This window comes from Camarhynchus parvulus, chromosome 19, assembly GCF_901933205.1.
Source record: "Camarhynchus parvulus chromosome 19, STF_HiC, whole genome shotgun sequence".
NCBI lineage: Eukaryota > Metazoa > Chordata > Aves > Passeriformes > Thraupidae > Camarhynchus > Camarhynchus parvulus.
In genome coordinates, this window is record NC_044589.1 from 8,013,874 (window position 1) to 8,035,784 (window position 21,911).

Genomic DNA, 21,911 nt, shown 5'->3' on the forward strand with positions numbered 1-21,911 from the left:
CCCTTGTATGTCAGGCTGTTGAAGGAATCTTTTTTATGCACAGCTATTGTTATGGTAACTGTGTGTATTAAAAGCCTAATTCACTTGCCATTAAAACCTTTGGAAAGACTCAGACAGTGAAATCCAGCTCCTGTGTTCAGTGCTTTTTTGGGCTGCAGAATGAGGTAATACCTTCAGAAGAGACTTTTGAAAGTACATCTCATTTTTTTCCTTTCAAAATAAATTTTATCATGGATGAAGTTTCTGAGCAGAGTGGTTCTCAGCATCCCCATAAAGAGCAAATTTTATGGCTTCAGATTTTAACATGATTTTTTGATGTACTTAATGTGAAGTTCTTTTATTTTCTTGCTTCCTTTGCCTTTTTAGCCAGTTTAGGATTTCACAGAATCACTGGGTTGGAAGAGACCTTAAAGATCATTGAGTCCAACCCAGCCCCAACCCCTCACCCAAACCCTGGCACCCCAGTGCCACATCCAGGCTTGGTTAAACACACCCAGGGATGGTGGCTCCACACCTCTCTGGGCAGAACGTTCCAGAACTTTATCACCCTTTCTGTAAAAAACTTTTTCCCAATATCCAACCTAAATTTCCCTTGACTCAGCTTGAGACTTAATGAGATTTAATGGCAATTGAGAAGTTTTATAATTACGATGCTACTGAGTTGAATAAACCACTGGAAAAACAGATGATTCAGAGCTCTAAAACTATGGTGATGTCAATATTGTTGAGAATATTTACATTTGTAGAAAAACACAGGAGACTGGATTGTAATTCATGATGATTAGATTACAACTCACTATGTTTTCAGCTGATCACCGTGAAGTTGATTGCTTTTACCTAAAGTTATTGATATTTATTCTCCCCCCTGCTCCTGTGTGTGTCACTGGCAGCTAAGGGGACTCTGAGTGAGGACACCATCCGAGTGTTCCTGCAGCAGATTGCAGCAGCCATGAGGATCCTGCACAGCAAAGGCATCATCCACAGGGACCTGAAACCCCAGAACATCCTGCTGTCCTACGCCAGCCGCCGCAAATCCAGCGTCAGCGGCATCCGCATCAAAATAGGTACATCCTCCCTCTCTGGGAGGGGAAATCAGCACTCGTGGATTGTTCCCCCCCTCAGAAATGGCTCTCCAGTTCAAGTCTTGCATATGGAGTGTATTCAATTGATGCAAATCAGACAGCGAGTCAAGAATGATGAGCTTCATGCTGTGCTGTGTTCTCAGGATAAAAGAAGATTGAATCATAAAGACCTGTTTGATTAAATCTGCAGGACAAATCTATTTGGCTGATGTTTCTAGTACTAAACTATTTTAATTAGGTATAAATCTAACTTTTGGAACTGGGAGTAGCCTTTAACCCATTTCAAAACTCTGTGTGTGCAAGACTCCAATTGCATTTCCAGCTGTTTTCTTTTTTAGTGGTAGATCCTCCTAAGGGTTATTTGAGAGATTTAGAAATGAAGGTTATGACCTGGTTTTGGCATGGCAGAAGGGAAGTTTGGCCTGGTAACAGGGGAGAGATGTCAAATATTCATGATACTACCAAACTCCTCTGCAGAGGCCACTTCAGGAGTTTTAATCACTCCTTGTTGTCTGTTAAGTGTCTATGTAAAGCTATCTTGTTTAAAACAAGTTCATTCTTGTGCTTTTGCTCAAAAACTGCACAGGGGAGACTAAACTTCTTCCCTTGCTGTCCTTACTTGATAGCTTCAGATGCTTTTGCCTGCATGGAAAATTCAGGCACCTGAAGCTTGACTTCTTCAGCTTGTACCTGATGTGATTTCACTGCAGGCACATTGTATATTCATCGCTCTTAATGAGCCATTTATATTTAGCCAGTGACTTTAATCCTTTCCTGCTGATGCCAGACAGGCTGTTCTGCAGCTGGGGAGGTGCCTGAGCAGCAGTTTGTGTAAATGATGTCACTGCTGCTTCTTGGCTTGCTCATTTGAAAGATAATCCATTATTCTTTCAGCATGACAAAGATTCTAGTATTCCATGCGCTGGCTAGATATTAAACCTGTATTTTTTTAATCCCTCTGTTAATTGTACCAGATTTCAGTCAGAGACAGGTGATTTCTAGACTGTAAAAATTTGAAAATGATCCTTCTCTTCATTGACCAAGATTGTTCTTTACACAGCTGACTTTGGGTTTGCTCGTTATCTGCACAGCAACATGATGGCTGCAACTCTGTGTGGTTCCCCTATGTACATGGTAAGAGATATTTCACATTATCTTGCTTGTCTCAAACATTCTCCTGCCAAAACAAAATAATTGACTGCTTGCAGATTGGCAAATGCCTCATGTTGCTTTACAAGGATCAGGGACAGAGTGCAGTTCCCCTTTCCATAGTTTTGCTACCTTTTTTTTTATTTCCTTTGGATTTGGAGACCATGATTGTTATAATCAGAGAGACATCAATCATTTCTTAGTGGTTCTTTGTCCAGAAGAAGAACTGCAGAAGCCAAGTAAATAACACATCCCTCTTCTTCCCAAACATGCCAAATGCTGGATGCTTTCTTCAGAACATCAGCATTTCTAGTTTCTTTGTGGTTTTGAAACTCAGCTTACATTTTAGATGGACCTGATAGCTCTCAAGCCATGTGATGCACGTGAAAATGTTAATTTTTTCTTACTATGAAGTGGTCTCAGTTAATGCTGCTCTCACAGTAGATTTATATTGCTGTGGCTTTCCTGGTTTTGTTTTCTCTTCTGAGAATTTGCTGTTCTTTCCAGGCCCCTGAAGTGATTATGTCTCAACACTATGATGCTAAAGCAGACCTGTGGAGCATAGGAACTGTGATTTATCAGTGTCTTGTTGGAAAACCACCTTTTCAGGTAACAATTCCTTTCCTTTTCCCTCTTCTCAGTCTGAAGAACATTCCTGGAGGTCTTGCTTCTAGTCAGGAAAGCAGAAGCAAGTGATGTCTGAGTGTGGGTGCTGCACAGGCTTGAGAATGCCAAGGGAGAAGTTGTTTGTGCTTAGTCTGCATGATGAGTGTGTTCAATCCAGAGGAAATACATAAATGAGGAGCCTCAGTGCTCTGCTTGGTGTTTTCTCCTTTAATGCCCATATGCAAAAGTTTCCTTTTTGTGTATGTGTGCTTAGGAACAAAAGCTATTTCCTCCATGAAACCGAGCTTTAATTAATGTACATTTTTATTTGACAGGCCAATAGTCCTCAAGATTTGAGAATGTTTTATGAAAAGAACAGGAATTTGATTCCTAGGTATGTCACCATGGCCTTTCCTGTCACTTACACTTGTTGATTGAACACTTTTTCATCTTGGGGAATGCCTGGGATTCAAAAAAACATTTGCTGTTGCTATCTTTGCAAGGATGTAGTGTGATACCTGTGAATCATGTTGCACCTTGCTTTGTACCTAGCTGAAACTAAATGGACTGAGGCTGTAAAGCACAGATAGTGATGACTTAGGGACGTGGCAGAATGCTGCTTTCCTGAAATTCAATGTGCTATGCATTATTCAATGCATGCATTACATTTAATGCATGTTTTACTTCCTCTTGTGTGCAGCATTCCTAGGGAAACATCAGCTTACCTGGCTGACCTGCTCTTGGGTTTGCTTCAGAGAAACCAAAAGGATAGAATGGACTTTGGTATGTATTTCTTTTTTCCTCTTGCTCTTTTGACTTTCCTTGTTAGTTGTATTCATGTGACCAGAATAATTATCTTGACCTTTTGTCCACAACCAATTACATGAAAAGTGAAGTGGTTTTTTTCTTCTCTGTTTTCATAAAGAAGGCAGAGTAGCTAAAACAAATCACTGGATAACTACTGTCAGTATTAAGTGATACACATAAATCACAACTTTGTTTTTGAGTAGTGAAATATAAATCAGTTTAATTCTTTCAATTGTGCCCTTTCCTTCAAGGATTTACTGCTAATACCTTAAATTTCATGTTGAAGTTTTATTTCTGTTACTTTAACTGGTGTTTAGTATCAGAATAGGAGCAAACATTTCTGATTTCCATGTACTGGAAGAACCCACTTTGGAAACATATTATTGAACAGTTATATCTTGATTAATTCTGCTGCTTGTTTAAATTTTGTAGCACTAATTGTTAGTGCAGTTTTATCATAGCTGCCAGGAAATGTTAATCTTAAAATTTTAATTCAGATCCAGAAAAAGCTCACAATAATTGGGTAGAATGTCACAAATTATATTGCTCAGTATATAAATCTCTACATGTAGGAGAAATAATACCTCACAAACATGGACTGTGAGTAGTTGATTCCACTCTGCACTCTGGGTGTGCTGATCCCTACAGTTTCTTCAAACATGAGAAATTCACTATATCACTTGTGGTGGTGGGAGAAAGCGTTTGTGCTTCGAAAGAAAAATAGAAAGCAGAATGGCAGTGCTGAAAGTCATGTTTTCCTTGGCTGAGCCACTTAAAGGGCCTCAAAGGGGCTGCTCTGGAATGTGCTTAGCAAAGGGAGTGAAAGGGAGAGTTTCTAGCAGAGCCCTGTGGCCTGTTGTTAAAGTAAAAATAGCGCTGGAAATGTTGTTGATCTTCCAGCAATATGAAGTAGAACAGCAGGTGTTGTACCAAAGCTGGAGAGCACCTGATCCCTGTGTTCAAGTGAATAATTGCATTGTTCAGGCATTACAGCTGGATTCCTTCCCTTATCAGGTCATGGGGAAAAGTGTTGCTGAAGGGAGGGACATACTCCAGACCTCAGATTCTTTCTCTTTTTTTTTTCTTTGTTATTTGCTTATGTCTGAGGCACAGCATTGTTTTTCCTCCAGTGTTAGGACATTAAAGTTCACCCAGCTCAGCAGCTGGCTCCCACTAACCATCAAATTCCCTGAACCAGCTGAACACTGCTCCTTGCAGAACAAAACTTTCCATGTAACTTAGTGGCCAAGTGGTTATGCTCAATTAAAAGTGCCTCAGCGTATCCATTTACAACAAAAGCAAAGTATTTCTAATGTAACAACAGCAAGTTCACTGAGGAAATTTTTAAAGAAGTGATGTCTAATTCTGCTTTATGCCATGAACTGTCATGTTCTGCTGTTGGGAAGTGGAAAGGAGAATGGCTCTACTGTGATTTTCTTTTTTGCCACCTAAAGTGTAGCATTAATGGCTTCAAAACTAAATGTCAATCCTTGGGAAAGACAGAGCTGAAAATACTTTCAGTGTCTGGTGTGAAAAATGCTCATTGTTTTGAAGAGCAGACTAAAACTGAATTACTACCACAGAAAACATAATTTCCTCAGCAGTACAGGGAGGTTTCTTGTGTACATGGCTTTAAGTGCAGTCACAAGATTTCTTCCAGTGATTCAGTCTGATTTGCCTTGCTGACTGATGTTTGAAGTTATTAAATTGATTCTTGTTTCCTTTCCAAACTCTATAGCAGCACATACCACAGAAAGCTTTAATCTTTTATAAGCTCTTCACCCTCTGGCTCTGCAGTGTTGATTCTGGGAATGCAACCATTTATCACCATCTGCAATACAGTCTGTAAATTCTGTCATTTGTACATCTACTCACAATGGTGGTTGTTTCTTGTTCTACAGAAGCATTTTTCAACCACCCTTTCCTGGATCACATTTCAACAGTGAAAAAATGTAAGTAGTCAGTTGGGTTTGGTTTTGGTTTTTTTTTTTTTTTTTTTGCACTTATTTGTGTGAATGATAAATGTTACAGGCTGGGAGGGAGAAAGATCTGCCAAATATCACACTAAGTGTTTATGAGACATTTTCCTCAGCCTGCCTGTTGTTGTGCTCTATTATGAGCCTGAGTGTTGAATCCTTTCTTGTATTATGCCAGAGTGAAATGTGATACTTATTTACTTGTTCTTTTGACGTTTGCACTGAACTTAAATACCCTCGTGTGATTGAGGATGTGCTGTTCTTATAAGCTGTGTAAAGGCTTATGAATGAGAAGCAGTGAGGAAATTTGTTTGAAATTCAACCTTTTGAAGTCTTAGTCACTTTTTTTTTCCCCCCTCTGGGTTTTTCTCTTCAAGCTTGTCCTGTGCCAGTGCCCACATACCCAGGCTCAGTCTCTGGCAGTTCCTGTGGTAGCTCTCCTTGTCGCTTTGCTTCTCCTCCAGTAAGTTCTGTGTTACACAACAATCTCCAGAAAATATTTTCTGTAGTGTTTAGCCAAGAATTCATGAATTTTTTAAATCTTTTAATACTTGAACACTGTAAACTGTCATGTTTAGGAGCAAAGAGCAAGGAACACCTCTGTCTTTTTCTTAAATACCATTTACACTTCGGTGCTCTCTTGTTCCTTGTGTTGTATCTTGTGGGGGTTTTGTTGTTCTTTTTTGCTTAAGGTAAAGAAAAACCCCATACAAATATCAAATGCTAGAGCAGCAAATCTTTATATATTCTGGTATGGTTTGCAATGTAATGACTGTTACAGATAAATTTTGAATTGGCCCTTTTGGCTAAGGCCCCTTATTACAAACCAGTGACTTCAATTTTATGTGACATTTGGAACAGGTACATCTGTATCACCAGGAATAATTGACTAAATCCCAGTTGTTTAACTCACAGCCTAATCAGTATAGAGCTGTCTAAACTGGCACTACAGAGTTCTCCAGTATTTGAAATGTCATAGTTCAAAAGCATTTCTACTGTGTGAATCACTGGATTTACAGTGGGTTTTTGTAACTTTTCTTTTTCCCACCACCCCCTCCAGTCTCTGCCAGACATGCAGCACATTCAAGAAGAAAATTTGTCTTCCCCTCCACTGGGTCCTCCCAACTATCTTCAAGTCTCTAAAGACTCTGCCAGTACCAGTAGCAAGAACTCCTCTTGTGACACAGATGACTTTGTTCTTGTCCCACACAATATCTCTTCAGACCATTCATGTAAGAACCTTTCTTATTTTTACATCTCATCCCAATTTTCATTCATAACACGCTTCTACCTCCTGTTGTTCTTTGGCTCTATTTGCTCTAAATGTGTCAGAATTCAAATTAAAATTAATTCATGTAGTTTGATTCCTCTTTGGAAGGAAACTCTTGGGTACTGCACGTCTATCTGGGACATTTTTATCTTCAATTGAGCAGCCAAATATGCAATAGGGTGGTTTAAAGTAATGGAAAATAGTGAGGCTTGGCATTAGAAGAAGGGATTCAGTTGTAAACAACTGCTGATAAAAGACCCAAGGATTCTCTTGGAGTTCTTTGTTTCCTCCAGACTCACTGAACATTTAGAGCTCATGCTCTAGAGCTTTAAATAACAGGTGTAGGTGAACATAAAACACTTCTAACATGAAAAGCAAAACATCAGCCTGGGCTTATAGAAAGGAAAAACTTGGATGTAGCTCATTTATGACATGGTCCCAACCTGAATTGCACAAAGTCAGCTGATTTCTGGATGATGCCACTAATTGTGGTAAATATTTGACTAAATGACTGCCTGAAGGGTTTCTGCCATCCATTCTTGTAAACATCCCAGTGCTCTGATACCTTGTGCTCCTACACAATGGAGTGTATTTCAAAATTCTTCTTAATATGGCAACAACCCACAAAATAATTTTGTAAAGAGCTCCCTTCCCCAGTTCCATTTTTGTTGGGGGGTGGTCACATTTGAGATATTTTCCTACACAAAACCTTTTGTGGGAAACTTTCATATATTCACAGAAATGTTTTTCTCTACAACAGCAATATGGAAGGTCTAATTTTTTTTCTGATTCTGCTTGCTGATGTGGGTTTTCCATGTGTTTCCTCCTGCAGATGATATGCCTTTGGGAGCAGCTGGCAGGCGGGCTTCCAGTGAGTTCTTGATGTGTGGAGGGTAGGTGTGCTGAGCTTCTCCCAAAAGAAACCTCTTCTTCTAAAATAGGTGCTGCAGCTGCACAAGGGGGTTCTGGGCTTTTGGGTTGTCATAGCTCTGTGGACTTTCTGAAAGATAAACAAGAATTGAATTTGAGTATCTAAACAGCTTGAATTCAGGAAGTTTTGCTGCCAAGTAGAGTTTCTCTGGTGTGAGGACCTGTCTTTTGACAGTGGTTTTTGTTTCCACAGGCAGTCACCATTAACTATTTCTGGAAGCTCAGGAACTGTACAGAAACCATCCACAGCCTCTTCTCGAAGTGCTGCCTCTGGCACAGCTAACAGGTGTGTGATGTGGCCTTAGATTCTCTGCTATTTTATGGGTTTGGCTTTATTTACTTATTTTTTTAATTGTGAAACTGGACTAAAATAGAAGCAAGACTTCTTTTCTCTAGGCTCTCTACCCTTCATGGCTTCTCTGGTGCATCCCCAAAAGATTTCCTTAAGGAGTTGAGAGCATTCTTTGTTTAAATTTTGAGCTATTTAAAAGCAGAAATTTAGGGACATAACTGCCTTGTCTTTTTTGGTGTTGAGAAGCACAGCACAGCCTTCAAGGAGTGAGTCAAGATGTTGAATGCAGATACATTTAACAAAGTGGTTGTGAGAGAAGAGGAACTTTGAAAGCCCAGATTGCAGTGGATTTGTGTCTCGTGGCTGGCTTGGTTTGTCTGGTCACTGGGTGTGGCTTTTGTGCAAGTGGTTATTGTGAATTTCATGGTTGTGTCTCACAAGATGCCAAAGTCACATGAAGGACCTAAACATGTATTGCAGGTTTTCCATCAGCAGGACTGGTAATTAGTCCCCTTTCTTCCTTATGGCTGTAGGCTTCAGTTTCTGCTGGCTTAAAATAGAACTGATTTTCATCAGTGGGACCTGAAATCTTTTCTGTGTTACTTTGGAAAATATAAAGCTTAATTATGGTGCTTAACTACTCATGGAATATCTAAGTAGAATTTGTTCAAGTGATGAATTTCATGATGTTTTCAGTACAAACAGAAAGAGGATGAGTGGCTAACTGGGGAATACAGCTATTATGTTGGGTGCATTTTTGGCTTGTGCCACTGCTAGAGGGCTGCAAGTCAGCATTATTTGTTTAGAAATGCTTGTCACAAGAAAAGTTTGTTACTTTGTGCTGATCTTTGTGCAGTTGGGGAAATGTGCTGACGGGGGCTGTCGATACAGCTTTTAGCCTCATGTTTTATGCTTAAGGGCAGATAATGGGGATGCTTTGCCTGTAGAGACCCATTTGCTCTGAGCTGACCATCTGCAATGTAGTATAAATACACTGTTCTTTCCTTTTTAAAGTTGTGTCAGGCAGGGTTTTTAGAGTTAGAAAATATGCCAGTTGTGTTATCTGTACATTACTAAGAACTAAATGTTCATGTGATTGGAAACAGGTGCTTACTGTTCACACTCTGTACTCTAATAGTTTAATTACTGGCTAAGTTAATTCATTAACTGCATTTGGGGCTGCATGGGGCATGGTCTGAAGAAAGCAGAGTGTGTCTGATATTCTACAAGATGCTGGTTTTGGTTTGGGGTTTGGTTTTTTATTTCCTGGCAAATGTTCGTTCATTGTTTGTAGGTTGTTTCACTTTGGTTTTTTGGTGTTTTACAAAAGGTTATGCCCTGTGAAACAGTGAATCTTTCTGATTAACTGATGAAACTGAATTAATTTTGCCCATAGTTATGCTGCTTTCTGCTGTGTGTCTTCACAGACAGTCTCCAGCCACAATGGGCAGATTAGGTCGAGGTGTTCACTCTCCTGTGCTTTATTATCAGTTTTATCCTCTGCACCTCAGAAACAAGATTTGCATGCAGCTCTGCACACACCTGTATTACATTTTCTCTGGCTGGTAACAAACCACATCAGACTGGACAGAGCTCAGCTTTGGGCCTGAGCTGGGGAGCCCTGATGGGGCTGTGCCTCTGCACCCCACTCACACAGCTCTGCTGCCTCCTGTCAGCTCACAGCTCAAGAGCTTCCTGGATTTACCTGCAGGGCTGTGTGAGAGCAGGGAAAGGCATTTTCTGTGCTGAGTTCTTTAAAAGTTGAAGTGTCTTCATGGTCTCCTGAGTGTCAGTGCAGCAGTTTAAATAACATCTGCTTCCCTCTCCTGGGGAGAGGCTCCCTGTGCTCCCTGAGTGTGCTGTGTAGTCATGGCAGGCTGCCCACAGCCTTCCTGTGGTTTCCACATGGGAGTCCTTCTCCCTGCCTGGAAGTTTTCAGGCTTTCTGCTGACTGTGTGTCCACAGCCAACTTCCAAATTACTCTGTGGGATCCAGAAACTGGGTGGCAACAGCAGGACCAACTTAATTTCTTTTGCTAAGGAAGTTCTGTGCCTATTAGGAAGTAATATTTCATTCTAAGTGGTAGCAAAGAGAATAGGACAATTACAGCAAAAAAACCCAGATTTCTGTTCAGCTGGAGCCAGGCAGTGAGTCTTGTAACTGCCTGTCTTCTAGAGAATTTCTTTTCACATTTCTTCTAAGCATTTGTAATCTTTCTTTAAAGACACGGTCAATAAAAGACTAGATAGCAAAATTATTATCTTCCACACAGCCCATTTGTTTGAAATTCTTTCCGTTGAATTCTGTTTTCCTTTAAAAGTGTTGGTTACTGATTACATGCAGTGGTTTGAGTCCCTTGTGAGGAACCACCCTGAGGCAGGTCACTGACGCTGCAGCTGAACTTGGGCAATCTGCACTTGGAATCTGTGGATTAACATTCAGGTGTGTGGTTTGGCTCCCCCTGTCAGGGGTTGGTTCTTACATTACATAACATGTTTTCCTCCTGCAAGTTCATGATGTCTCTGGGGATATCTCTGCCTGTGCTTTGGTGGCTTTTGTCCACATTCCAGCCCTGCTCTGAACTTCCTGTCCCTGGGTTTTCCTAGAACACTATTTTCAAGTGTGGTAAACACAGCAGGCGGCTTGGCAGGGAGTCAGAGGGATCTGGAGATCTCAGTGATGTGTGACCAAGGGCTGAGTCCCAGCTCTGTGTGATCCCAGGCAGTGCAGGGAAGGCAGGGAGTGCTGAACAGTTCCTGATCCTCCTCTGTGCAGCGTTGGAGCCGGGTTAGGACAAGCAGAGATCTCAGCAGGGGGCACAGAAGACATTCATTTGCCTGTTTCCTAGATTTTCTCCAAATTCCTACAGTACAGTTCTGACAGAGTGAGACCTGCCTACCTGTATTCATCTCCTGCTCCCATCTCCTGTCTCCACACCTTCCAACTCCAGGCACTGTCAGCCTTCCGTGTCCCCCCGCAGTGAGACGGCGCCGATCCCGGTTCCCACCCAGCTCCGGAACTACCAGCGCATAGAACAGAACCTCTCCTCCACTGCCAGCCCCGTGTCAAACCCCCACGGATCACCCAGGTGAGGATGGGCTTTTTAACTCCTTTCTCTTGGCTCTGGTTGGTGTTTGTACCCTGGCAGATGTCCCTGCTTTCTTGCTAAAGAGACGTTTCAATGATAACAAATAAAAGCTCTTCACAATCTCAAGATTGTTGGATGGACACTTGAAATATTTCATGAAAACAAACTGAGCTTGTTCTTTCACTCAAAATGCAGCCCAAGAAGGTAAAAAGATGAAGTCTTGCTTTTTTGCTGCTCTTTGTGTATTGCATGGCATTACATCATGAACTGAAATGTCAGTAATAAGTTCTGTTTTGTTTTCACACATGTAGTGATGAGATGAATGCTTTGTTCTGTAGAATATCAAGGGAACAATTTTTGGCATGCCAGTTAACCAGCTTGTCTCATTACAAAGCTCTAGTGAGCCAGGCTTATTCTCTGCCTTGTGCTCTACAAGATCAGGCTGGTGAAGGTCAAAGACTCATAAATAGACTACTCAGAACTCTGGAGATCTTTACAAAAACAAAACCCAGGGTTTCTTGCGCATTTTTTCCAGGATCCCTGATTTGATTATAGTTGCTACATGCAGGGAAATTACTTTCCCTTAAATAATCTGTTTTCAGTTATCTGATATGTTTTTCAGACACTATGAAAATTTTGTTAGAATCTTTGCTGTTTAAAAAAATGGGAATTTCAGCAATACTTGTATTGTAAAAGCAGGGCATCCCCAACAAAGGGGAGAAAATGATGCATCTGACTCTGTGGATATCAGAAGGCTAATTAATTACTTTATTATACTATATTATTCTCTATTGTACTATATTACACTGTATCTGCACAAGAACTCAACTGCCTAGAATCATGACTGTCAGCTAACAGTCCTGACCCACACACGTGGATTCAATTGGTTAATGAATCAAAACACTCACACCAGAATCCAATCAAGCAAATTCTTTCAGGTAAATAATCTTTCTCAATGCATTCTGCTTGTTCTAAAACACAGGAGTAGTCAATGAGATAAGAATTGTTCTTTCTCTGAGGTTCAGAGAATGTGAATCCCAGAAAATCTTTGGGAAGTTGTGCCTTGCTTGTCTCTGTGAAGAGAAATGCAGCGACATACTTGGTTGGGAAATGAAAAAAAATTGATGACCAACTGTTTTGAAGATTAGAGTGTACTAAGGGAAGTCTGTTTTAATGTTCTCCAGTTAACAGACCATTATGGCATTCAACATTTAAAAGTGTGGTGACAAAGGGAATTAAATCTTGATTATTGTCAGTATGGAAAGCTTAACTTCTTAGCTTTCTCTTGAACAGCAGTATTTCCTTTAACTGATCAGACTCCTCAGGGGGGATTCTGAAGCTCATCTCAAGGAGCCAGTGAGCACAGTGTGTGTGTGAGCACTGTTTTCCTTGCAGAGCTGGGGTGGTGAGGCGCTCCAACACCAGCCCCATGGGGTTCATGAAGATGGGCTCGTGCTCTCCAGTGCCGGCTGACCCTGCCCAGGCCGTGGGGCGCAGGCTGTCCACAGGATCTTCCAGACCATACTCTCCTTCACCACTAGGTAAGCACAGGAATGCTCAGCAATTAGTAAAGCTTTATCTTCAGCAGTCATTCAGAACTCTTGATTCTTGCTTGAAATTAATCTTAAACCACAACCTGCCCAGCCAGGTCATGTGTGCAGAAATAATTTCTGTTAAATGGCTCAGAGAAGTAGACTAACTAGGTTTTCATCTTTGTAAGTGAAGTAGAAAGTATAAATCCACGTTTTGGTTTTGTTTGCATAGTTGGAACCATACCTGAGCAGCTCGGGCACTGTTGTTGTGGACAACTCCAAGGACATGAATCAAGGAGTAGAAACTTCTCAGGTGAGTGACTTTGGACAGTGCAATCAGCATTATTTTGATAGAGCTTCTAGAGCATTTTGTGAAGGGGTAGGAGAGCCAACACACATCAGAATGGGTTAATAGGAGACACTGAGTTTTTGTGGAAAATGCCCATTTGTGGCCTGGTGACACCTTTGCCCATAACTAATTCCCTACACAATAAGACAGCGACTGAAATTCCTTATTCTCAAGATGGAAAAACAACTCTGATGAAGCCTGTCTTTAACCAGGGCTGGTTTATAATGAATGGTAGTAACATGCTTCTGAGAATCTGGTTTTGATAGACCAGCTCTGTCATGCCAGTTCTCAGAAGAGGGAGGCAGAGCTGCCAGTGCACAGCGTGCAACACGTTTTCGTCATTCCCTTGGGAAATCGGTTGGGATCTGATGTTACTGTTGCTAGGCAGTCAGCAAGCTTTGCAAGTCATAAATCATCATGACATGCCAGCAGGAAAAAAAAATCAAGAAGAAATGGGACTTGAAGATGTTCTGAGACTGTTAAAGATGGAATTGCACTGTAATGCCAGAAGGATTTGGTATAAGAATATGCAACTCAGCAACTTAACTGTTCTTCTGCTCTGTGTACATTTTTGGTGCATTTTCTTCTCTAGCTAAAATACTAGTTATACTTTTTATTTTGACCTTCTATGATGTGATATTGAGACTACATTGTGAGTTTTTCTCCTATTTAAACACTTGTCCAAAACCATCTGGGCATAGTAGAGCCTTCACTTCTTTCAGTAGACATGTCTGGGAGTGGTTTCATCCATATGAAATAAGTTCTATATGTGTCTCAAAAATTGCCTTGATAATTGCTGTGCCATTGGCTGGCTCAACAAAAGGAATGAGTGAATCCTTAGATATGAAATGGTCTCTTAAAAAGTGAAAGGGGGTGTGGGTGAATAGAATACAAAGCACTGTGTTTGCTTTTCTTGTTGCAACTTTACTTTGGATAGAGTTTTGTCAGGCTGTTGGTTTAGTGCCTTTTGCCAGTATCAAACTAGCTTGCAACACACCACAGCACTGTTTCTGTGGCTGGCAGGGGTTTTAATGTTTCATTTCTTCATATGTTTTCTGCATTCCTTTTTTTTTTCCTCCTTAGTTTCACTTCTTAATTTGAAATGACTGCAGTGGTATTTCTGTTTGTACAATACCACAAATTGCAGCAAGTCTGTTTCTCAGCATTTTAATGGCTATGGGAAGCAGTTTTTTGCTTTGGGTGAGGTGAGGTCATCTGAACTGAGATTTTTCTAAGGACTGAAGATGTCTTTCGTAATGTAGCTCCTGAACTAATTGAGCTGTTCTTGCTGCCAGTGGCAGCAGAGGACAGACTTTTAATTCAGGAGCCTTCCCTGGGGTGGCAACAACTCTGGAACAGTAACCAGTGAGATTTCAGACTGATTCTAAAACTACAGGTAAAGACTTTCTAGTGCTGTGAGACAGACAAGCAGAGGGATTTCAGGCAAGCAAATTCTTGGCTGGAAAATTAATGAGAAATAGACTTGATCCCTCTGCTAGAGCTGCAGGCAGACAGACTATTCTGAAACATACTGCCTAATGGAGTGGAATGAAATCAAGATGAAGTAGCTCATATTCAAAATCCAGCTAGCAAAAACATAGACTTAAGAAGGCTGAAAGATGTGTTGTAACAGCTGGGCACTTCACTGAGCAAACTGCAAGAAGTTTGGGGTGGTTTTTAAAGCAGACATTTATGAAATGAAGCCTCTCTCAGAAGATTCTTGTGGCCAGCTTTTAAAAACCTTCTCTAGTTGTATGGGTCAGTTTTTCCCTCTGTCTTTTTTTTTTTTCTTAAAACATGAGTGAAACTCACTTCAGTGTCAGTTCTTGGAGGTTACAGGCAGGCATTTTCTCTGGGAAGCTGTGACCATAATGCTGAAGTCTGATGTACTGTTTGTAACTTTGCACAGTTCCTTATCATGAGACATAAAAACATACACCAGGAACAGAACATTTCATCAAATTTCAGGCCTAATTTTGAAAGAGGAGGGGCATTTTAAGTAGGTGAGGTGTTTATAAATATAGTTATTTCCCCAAAGTCCTCTGTTTAAATGATAACTTAGAGCTCTCCCATTTGCTTTAGGAGAAACTGCATTTGTACCTAAGTGTGGACTTCCTCTGGCAGCTTTTGAAAAAAGATTCAGTCTGACAGACTAAAAAGTAAACAACTGCTCAAAGTCATGTCCCCAAACTGTTCCATCTGAATAATTTGGTTTTTGTTAGTTCCTAGTTTTCTTGCAGGAACATGAGCTGCCTTTGTCTGTAAATGAAGCCATTACACACAAAACAAGTCATTAACATGCAGTGTCCCATTCACACTCTTGTTTGCAAGAAGATCATTCCAGGCCTTGAGAACCTCAATTCAGCTTGGGATTTCAGTGCTGGTTGTGCCATTCCTGCTGAGTCCAACCATTTTATTTGTCTTGGTGCAGGTTGCCAGATGTTCTGCAGCTGCCAGGACAGCTGTCAGCCTGAAATGGTGCCTGTTTGGCAGCTTGGAGGTCTCATCAGTGTGGTGTAGCAATAGTTCAAATAACCCATGGGCCAAATCCATTCTCCTTGCTATCTAGTGAGCTAATGATCAAACACATCTCAATATTTACAGTTTAATGTTGTTCTCTGAAATTTTGGGCTTTATCAATATATTTTGCAAGCAGTGCAAGTAGAATTTTACCTTGTTGTTTGTCATCTCCACAGGTTCTCCTGTCCCACCATCTCAGTCCCCACAGTCACTTCTGATGGGAGCCAGGTTGCAGAGTGCTCCGACTCTCACAGATATCTACCAAAACAAGCAGAAGCTCAGAAAGCAGCATTCAGACCCGGTTTGCCCATCCTATGCTGGCTATGGATACAGTCATTCTCCACAGCCAAGCAGGCCAGGCAGCCTGGGGACATCCCCCACCAAGCACATGGGATCCTCTCCCAGGAGCTCAGACTGGCTCTTCAAAACCCCCCTGCCAACAATCATCGGCTCTCCCACCAAGGTTTGTTACATTTCCAATTCTCAGTCACACAGTGCCTGAAAACAAGAATATTTCAGGGCTCTAACTTTGATTTTTTTTTTGTGTGTTTTCTTGCTCTTGATTCTTAAAGGCAACAGCTCCTTTTAAAATACCTAAAACTCAAGCATCCTCCAACTTGCTGGCCCTGGCAAATCGCCAGGGCTTGGCTGAAACGCCGCTGCAGCCTAAAGATATCACTGAGCCAAGGGACTTCAGCCACTTCCACTCCAGCCAGGCAGCTGACAAACAGGCAGGAGAGCAGCACAGCAAAACCACCTTTGGCAGGTAGGCAGTGCCAGGAGCAGAACATTTCATCAATTTTCAGGCCTGATTTTGAAAGAGGAAGGGGTATCTTTGAGTAGGTGAGGTGTTTGTAGGAGATATTTCCCCAAAGCTCTCTGTTTAAATGATAACTTAGAGCTCTCCCATTTGCTTTAGGAGAAACTTTGCATCCCTGGGAGAGGCAGCTGGGCAGCAGAGTTGCACACAGCAACTCTCAGAGGGTGAAAAAGCTGTGAGGGGATGCTGAGGTTTGCTGTGTGCAACAGAAACATTTTGTACTGGCTATAAATATAGCAGAGACTTCCTGGAGCACTTTGTGTTGCTGTCTAGTTCCCTTTTGTTTTGATTAGCTGAATCTGGAATTTCATTGCCTCTGTAAAGCCTGTAGAATTTTTGCTTGAAAATCTCTATGACAAAATTTGCAATATAATTTTTTTTAAGATAAAAAGGTCTTTATTTTTATGGTTTGCTCTATTTTAGAAGATCCATGTTAACAAGCAACATTTCAACACTTCTTCTATTTTTGTTGAAAATTTTCTGTAGTAAATACCAAGAATCTTAGTTATCCTTAGTTGCAAGTTGGATGATATTCCTGAATAACCTTTTTTGGGGGGGGAATTCATGTGTTTTCCTGTGCAGGTCTGTTAGTACTGGGAAGCTGTCTGATCAACAGGTAAAGACCACCCTTGGGGGCCAGTTATACCAAGGCAGTACAGACAGCCTCAACACAGAGAGGCCAATGGATACAGGTGAGGATCAGAGTGATGCATCCAAGCTCTTTCCCTGTGCCTGGGTTTTTATGGAATGCCAGCTGGATCACAGTTCTGCTTCCGGCTTGGAGAATTGGTTCTGACAATTTTTAGCCTCAGCACAGAAGGCTTTTTTTTAATGTTTGAGGGGATCTGTTCCGTTTCTTTAGCATAGATTTAAAAATAACTGAGACAGGAAAATACTTATTTCTGTGCTAAACACAGAAATATCTGACTGCCTGTGCTGCCTGGAGAGGTTTGGGATTTTCTGGTTTGGTTTTATTTTTAATTTAGCATTTGTGGCTTTTCATTTTCCACCTTGATTTCATATGAAGCCAATTTATGTAACTTTGTGTTTGGTTGGGTTTTTTTCTCCTTCTCCCTGAGTTTATCCCTTGCCAGAAGTTCTCCCTTCTGAGCAGGTGGAAGGAGCTCTGCAGACAGGGCTGGTCTTTAGCCTCCAGACCTGTCACAATCTGCCTTTAGAATTTTTCTGCTGTATCTTTTACTGCAAAACTGAAATCTTCAGGCTCTCAGGGAGTCTCTGTTGCTCTTTTCTGGGTGAGAGTAGAACATAGACATATTGAAAGTAAAAATGTACATGAAGCTGCACCTTGACTGTCTGTGTCTCACCAAGACTGTCCACTCAGCTTCTTTTATTTCCTGTGAGAATTTCTAACTTAGTCCAGGGCTTGGATCTGCATCAAAGCACATTGTGTTGCAGTGCTCCAATTTGCTGCATGTAATTACTTCTTGGTGTGATTATATGGATCAAGGACTGACTTGCTGAAATGTTCTCTCCCAGCTCCAGCAGGAGCCTATGGAATTGCAATGGCAACTCCATCCATGGCAAGTGGGGCAAGTTCTCGGGCCGTCATGTTCACTGTGGGGTCCCCTCCAAGCAGTGCCACCCCTCCCACCTGCACCCACATGGTCCTCAGGACCAGAACCACCTCAGGTAAGACTTTCCTGGCATTTGTGTGGACATTTCTCCACAGCAGCACTTGGGCTTGTCCACTTCTGGGGCCTGATTGCTGCCTTGCACAGTAAAAGTGCTGTGCAAAGTAGAGATTAATATCAGATGGTTTCTGCCTTTTTCCCCCAAAGAGGGTCAGAGATTTACAATTCAGCAGTGAGTAACCTCCTGTGTACACTGGGAGTGGGATCTCTGTGGTAATAGTGGAGAGGAAAAGTCAGAATTCTGATTTTTGCCTGCTGCCATGAATTGTCCCAGAAGCAGCACTCCAGGGGTGGGAGCTGCCTGCAGTTTGGCAAGAGCCAAATATCAAATATCAGCCAGCATCAAATATCTGTGCTGCCAAATATCAAAGAGCTCAAGGTTAAGGGTTCAGGTGGGCAGTGTGAGCCACAGCACAAGCTGCAGTCCTTGTCAGCCATGAATCCAGAACTTTAGGAATTGTCACTGTTGTTACATTTCAGCCTCTGCACTCCCTGCAGAGCCATGCAGGAGCAGTGAGGAGAGCCTTCCATGGGGTCTCTGTGCTGGCTCCTCGTGTGTCACTTGCTGTCACCCACAGCCCCAGTGCTGGATCAGACTGAATGTGTGTGTTATTTTTCTTGTAGTGGGATCAAACAGTTCTGGAGGGTCCCTGTGCTCCACCAGTGGCCGTGTGTACATGGGCTCTCCTCCTGGGATTTACATGGGCTCCTCTCCTCCGGGGGCTGAGGCAGCTCCCAGTCTGAAGTACATCCCTTATGGTACTTCCCCTCCCAGCCTAGAAGGATTTATCACTTTTGAAGCTCCTGAATTGCCTGAGGAAACTTTAATGGAGGTACAGAATCAATCATTTCATGTTTTCTAATGTGTGATGTTGCTGCTACAGATGTGGTAAAAGCAGGATTGCTTTGTGTGCTTTCTAGTTTTCTTTATGCTGTCTCACTTGTTGGTTTTTTTGTTTAGGATCTTGAAAATATTGCTGTATCAGTAGTTGCCACTTTCTCTTTGGTAGTTATTGCTGGCATTTCATATGTTTGAATAGGTAACCAGAGGAACATGACTGCTGTTGTCCCCCAAAGCCTCCCAGAGAGGCCTCTGTTAATGCCAGTGGATGTGGGTGCTGACAGTAACAAATCCCCTCTGGGCACTTCATTGCGTCCTCACAGTCAGGGAATGACTTCCATCCCACTTGTGGGAAGATTGTCCTATATTTTTTTAGGATGTGTGGGGGAGTGACACTTTAAAAACACAAATTGGGGTGGTCTTTCACCAGAATGCTATTCTTGGAGGGTACATTTCTCCAGACAGATTGCTGTTCTGGTTTCTCATTCACATCTTGCTGGAAGGTGTTTGAGTCCCTATTGAATATCTCTTAAAACATGAATGCTTACCAGTACACTTTATTCTTCCCACAGATAGAATTTTAAATGCATTTAGACCTGTATTATTAATTAAAATATTATAAACATTGCTAAGCTATGTTTGATTAGTTTTGAAGGCTTCTTTTTGAGGAGGAACTCTGCATGTGTACTGTGTGTTTTACTGACACAGCAGCACTGAGTTGTTCACTCCAGTTGAAGTTTTTATTCTGAAGTGTAAACTTTGGTAACAGCCACCTTTTAAAACAATTTAATTCCAGAACCATCTGTAAATTGGAGTGAGGCAGATCAGTTCTTTTGTAGGTATTAAGTCTATTACATAATAAAAGCCAAATGTTCCTCCTGGCTCCTCACACAAGTGCCAAGCATACTTTTGTGTTGCTGATAATAAAATAAATAATTTGTCCAACTTGTGAGTCCTTTAGTTGCTCAGATTTCAACACAGAACTCCATGTACCAATTCCTTTGGCTTTGTTGAAAGACTCTAAAGTATAAGCTACAATGTCTTGAATTCATTAACAAAGAAGAGAACAAGTTCAGATCTGTTGGGGCCCATTTGGTTCTGTCATCCCTAATGCTGCCTTTACCACAATATGATTCCTGCACAGAACTGACATAGCAAGAAATCTTTAAGTAATTAACAAGAGTTTTAAATGTGGCTGATGGCTCAGAGTGGTTAAATTGCTGTCATCTTTCCCTCTTAACAGAGAGAGCACACAGACACACTGCGTCACCTAAACATGATGCTGACATTTACAGAGTGTGTCCTGGATCTGACAGCAGTGAGGGGGGGAAACCCAGAGCTGTGCACTTCTGCTGTGTCACTGTACCAGATCCAGGAGAGCATCGTTGTGGATCAGATCAGCCAGCTCAGCAAGGAATGGGGGTGAGTTTGCAGTCAAAGAGAGAATTAGTCAAGATCCAACACTTCAAAATGTATTGAAACTCTGCCCTTGTTGCTGGGAGTGATTGTTTTCCTGTAGAGAATCTTTTTAGGAATTATTTTTTTCTGAAGACAGATCAGAAAGAGCAAAGATAAAATATTTTTTTCTGGTCTGCCACTCTTCTGGGGAAAGTGTTGAGCTCAGGCTTGAGGTGCAACAGTGCATTGCTGAGCATGGAAATTTGTGTACCAGCTTCTGGCAGATCTGAGCCCTCATCCCTTCCTGTTGACTGAAGGCCTGAGGTGGAAACTGGGAGGGCAGAAGAAGTGTCCAAATTTGGATTCACTGGAAAAAACAGTCAGCCCTAATACAAAATCAAAAGCAAGGAGAAATATGAGAAGTTTGAAGTGGTGGGAAAGGGCAGTTCTACTTCCTGCCTTCTTCCTGAAGTAATAAAAACCCAACAGAAAACCCCTGTAAAGTGTTTGCCTTTCACAACTGAGAATTCCAGGGGGATAGGAAATGAAAAGTACACCCTGTCCCTTGTGGTGAGACACTGACCTCGGGCAGAGAGTCCCCACAAATAAGTGCTCCTTTCTCAAATGTCTGCATTTAAAGCAGTTTGTCTTTGCTGCTGCAGCTCCTAAATGAGCAGATGTCCCCTCACCCCATGACAGAGTGTTTGTGAAGGGAAGGGAGGAGAGGGGTGGAGCTGCATTTTAAACATCTGTCTTCCTTTTCTGCTGTTGCTGGGTCCTGTGGGGTGTTGTGATTAAAAAGTGATGTCTGCCCTTGGCTTGAATGCGTTCAAAAAAGGTATTTTGATGCATAAATTACTTTTTTTCCCCTTTTCTCCCTAGACAAGTGGAGCAGCTGGTGTTGTATATGAAAGCTGCCCAGTTACTGGCATCTTCTCTGCATCTTGCCAAAGCACAGGTCAAATCTGGCAAACTGAACCCATCCACTGCTGTTAAGCAAGGTAAATGCAGCAGCATCATCTAATTTGCTTTGCTTGTGAATTTTCTTTGCTGATACATCACTCAGAAAGTTGAAGTTGCAACCTTTGTTTTGTTTTTCTTCTCTGCAGGAGAACTGTAGATATGTAGAATTGCACAACTCTCATAGTAAACAGCCAGAAACAGTTAGGAAATGGGTATTCATTAACTTGAAATGGAAATTATTTGATAGATACTCAAGTCATAGAAGTGGTGGAGTAAATAAACCCTAAAACTACAAGTTTAAACAAGTTTACTTTGCAAAGCTGAACTTAGGTTGAGTTGTTTGGGTTTTGTTTGGTTTTTTTTCAATTTCTTCTTACCTTTCTCCCAGTTGTGAAAAGCCTCAACGAGAGATACAAATTCTGTATTGGAATGTGCAAAAAATTGACAGAGAAGTTGAATCGTTTCTTTTCGGACAAGCAAAGGTTCATTGATGAAATCAACAGTGTAACTGCAGAGAAACTCATCTACAACTGTGCTGTGGAAATGGTGAGTCCCTCCTCTTCCCTGAACTGCAGGAATTGCTGCCTTCTCTCACAGATCTCTTCTACATAACCAGAAAATAGAATTGATCTTTTC

At 41.6% G+C, this 21,911-nt stretch overlaps 1 protein-coding gene across 1 annotated transcript in view; it reads left to right on the plus strand.

Moving 5' to 3' along the window:
* Window positions 1-21,911, plus strand: part of ULK2 (unc-51 like autophagy activating kinase 2) — a 36,952-nt gene that overhangs the window by 12,414 nt on the left and 2,627 nt on the right. The window contains exons 6-26 of the mRNA XM_030962499.1: window positions 891-1,064; window positions 2,143-2,216; window positions 2,739-2,840; window positions 3,173-3,231; window positions 3,538-3,620; window positions 5,546-5,596; window positions 5,998-6,083; window positions 6,681-6,852; window positions 7,723-7,783; window positions 8,014-8,106; window positions 11,063-11,200; window positions 12,596-12,741; window positions 12,965-13,045; window positions 15,778-16,064; window positions 16,174-16,367; window positions 17,004-17,113; window positions 17,919-18,071; window positions 18,698-18,906; window positions 20,158-20,336; window positions 21,195-21,313; window positions 21,664-21,821. Coding sequence (XP_030818359.1) covers window positions 891-1,064; window positions 2,143-2,216; window positions 2,739-2,840; window positions 3,173-3,231; window positions 3,538-3,620; window positions 5,546-5,596; window positions 5,998-6,083; window positions 6,681-6,852; window positions 7,723-7,783; window positions 8,014-8,106; window positions 11,063-11,200; window positions 12,596-12,741; window positions 12,965-13,045; window positions 15,778-16,064; window positions 16,174-16,367; window positions 17,004-17,113; window positions 17,919-18,071; window positions 18,698-18,906; window positions 20,158-20,336; window positions 21,195-21,313; window positions 21,664-21,821 — 2,729 coding nt within the window. The remainder of the gene's footprint in view (window positions 1-890; window positions 1,065-2,142; window positions 2,217-2,738; window positions 2,841-3,172; window positions 3,232-3,537; window positions 3,621-5,545; window positions 5,597-5,997; window positions 6,084-6,680; window positions 6,853-7,722; window positions 7,784-8,013; window positions 8,107-11,062; window positions 11,201-12,595; window positions 12,742-12,964; window positions 13,046-15,777; window positions 16,065-16,173; window positions 16,368-17,003; window positions 17,114-17,918; window positions 18,072-18,697; window positions 18,907-20,157; window positions 20,337-21,194; window positions 21,314-21,663; window positions 21,822-21,911) is intronic.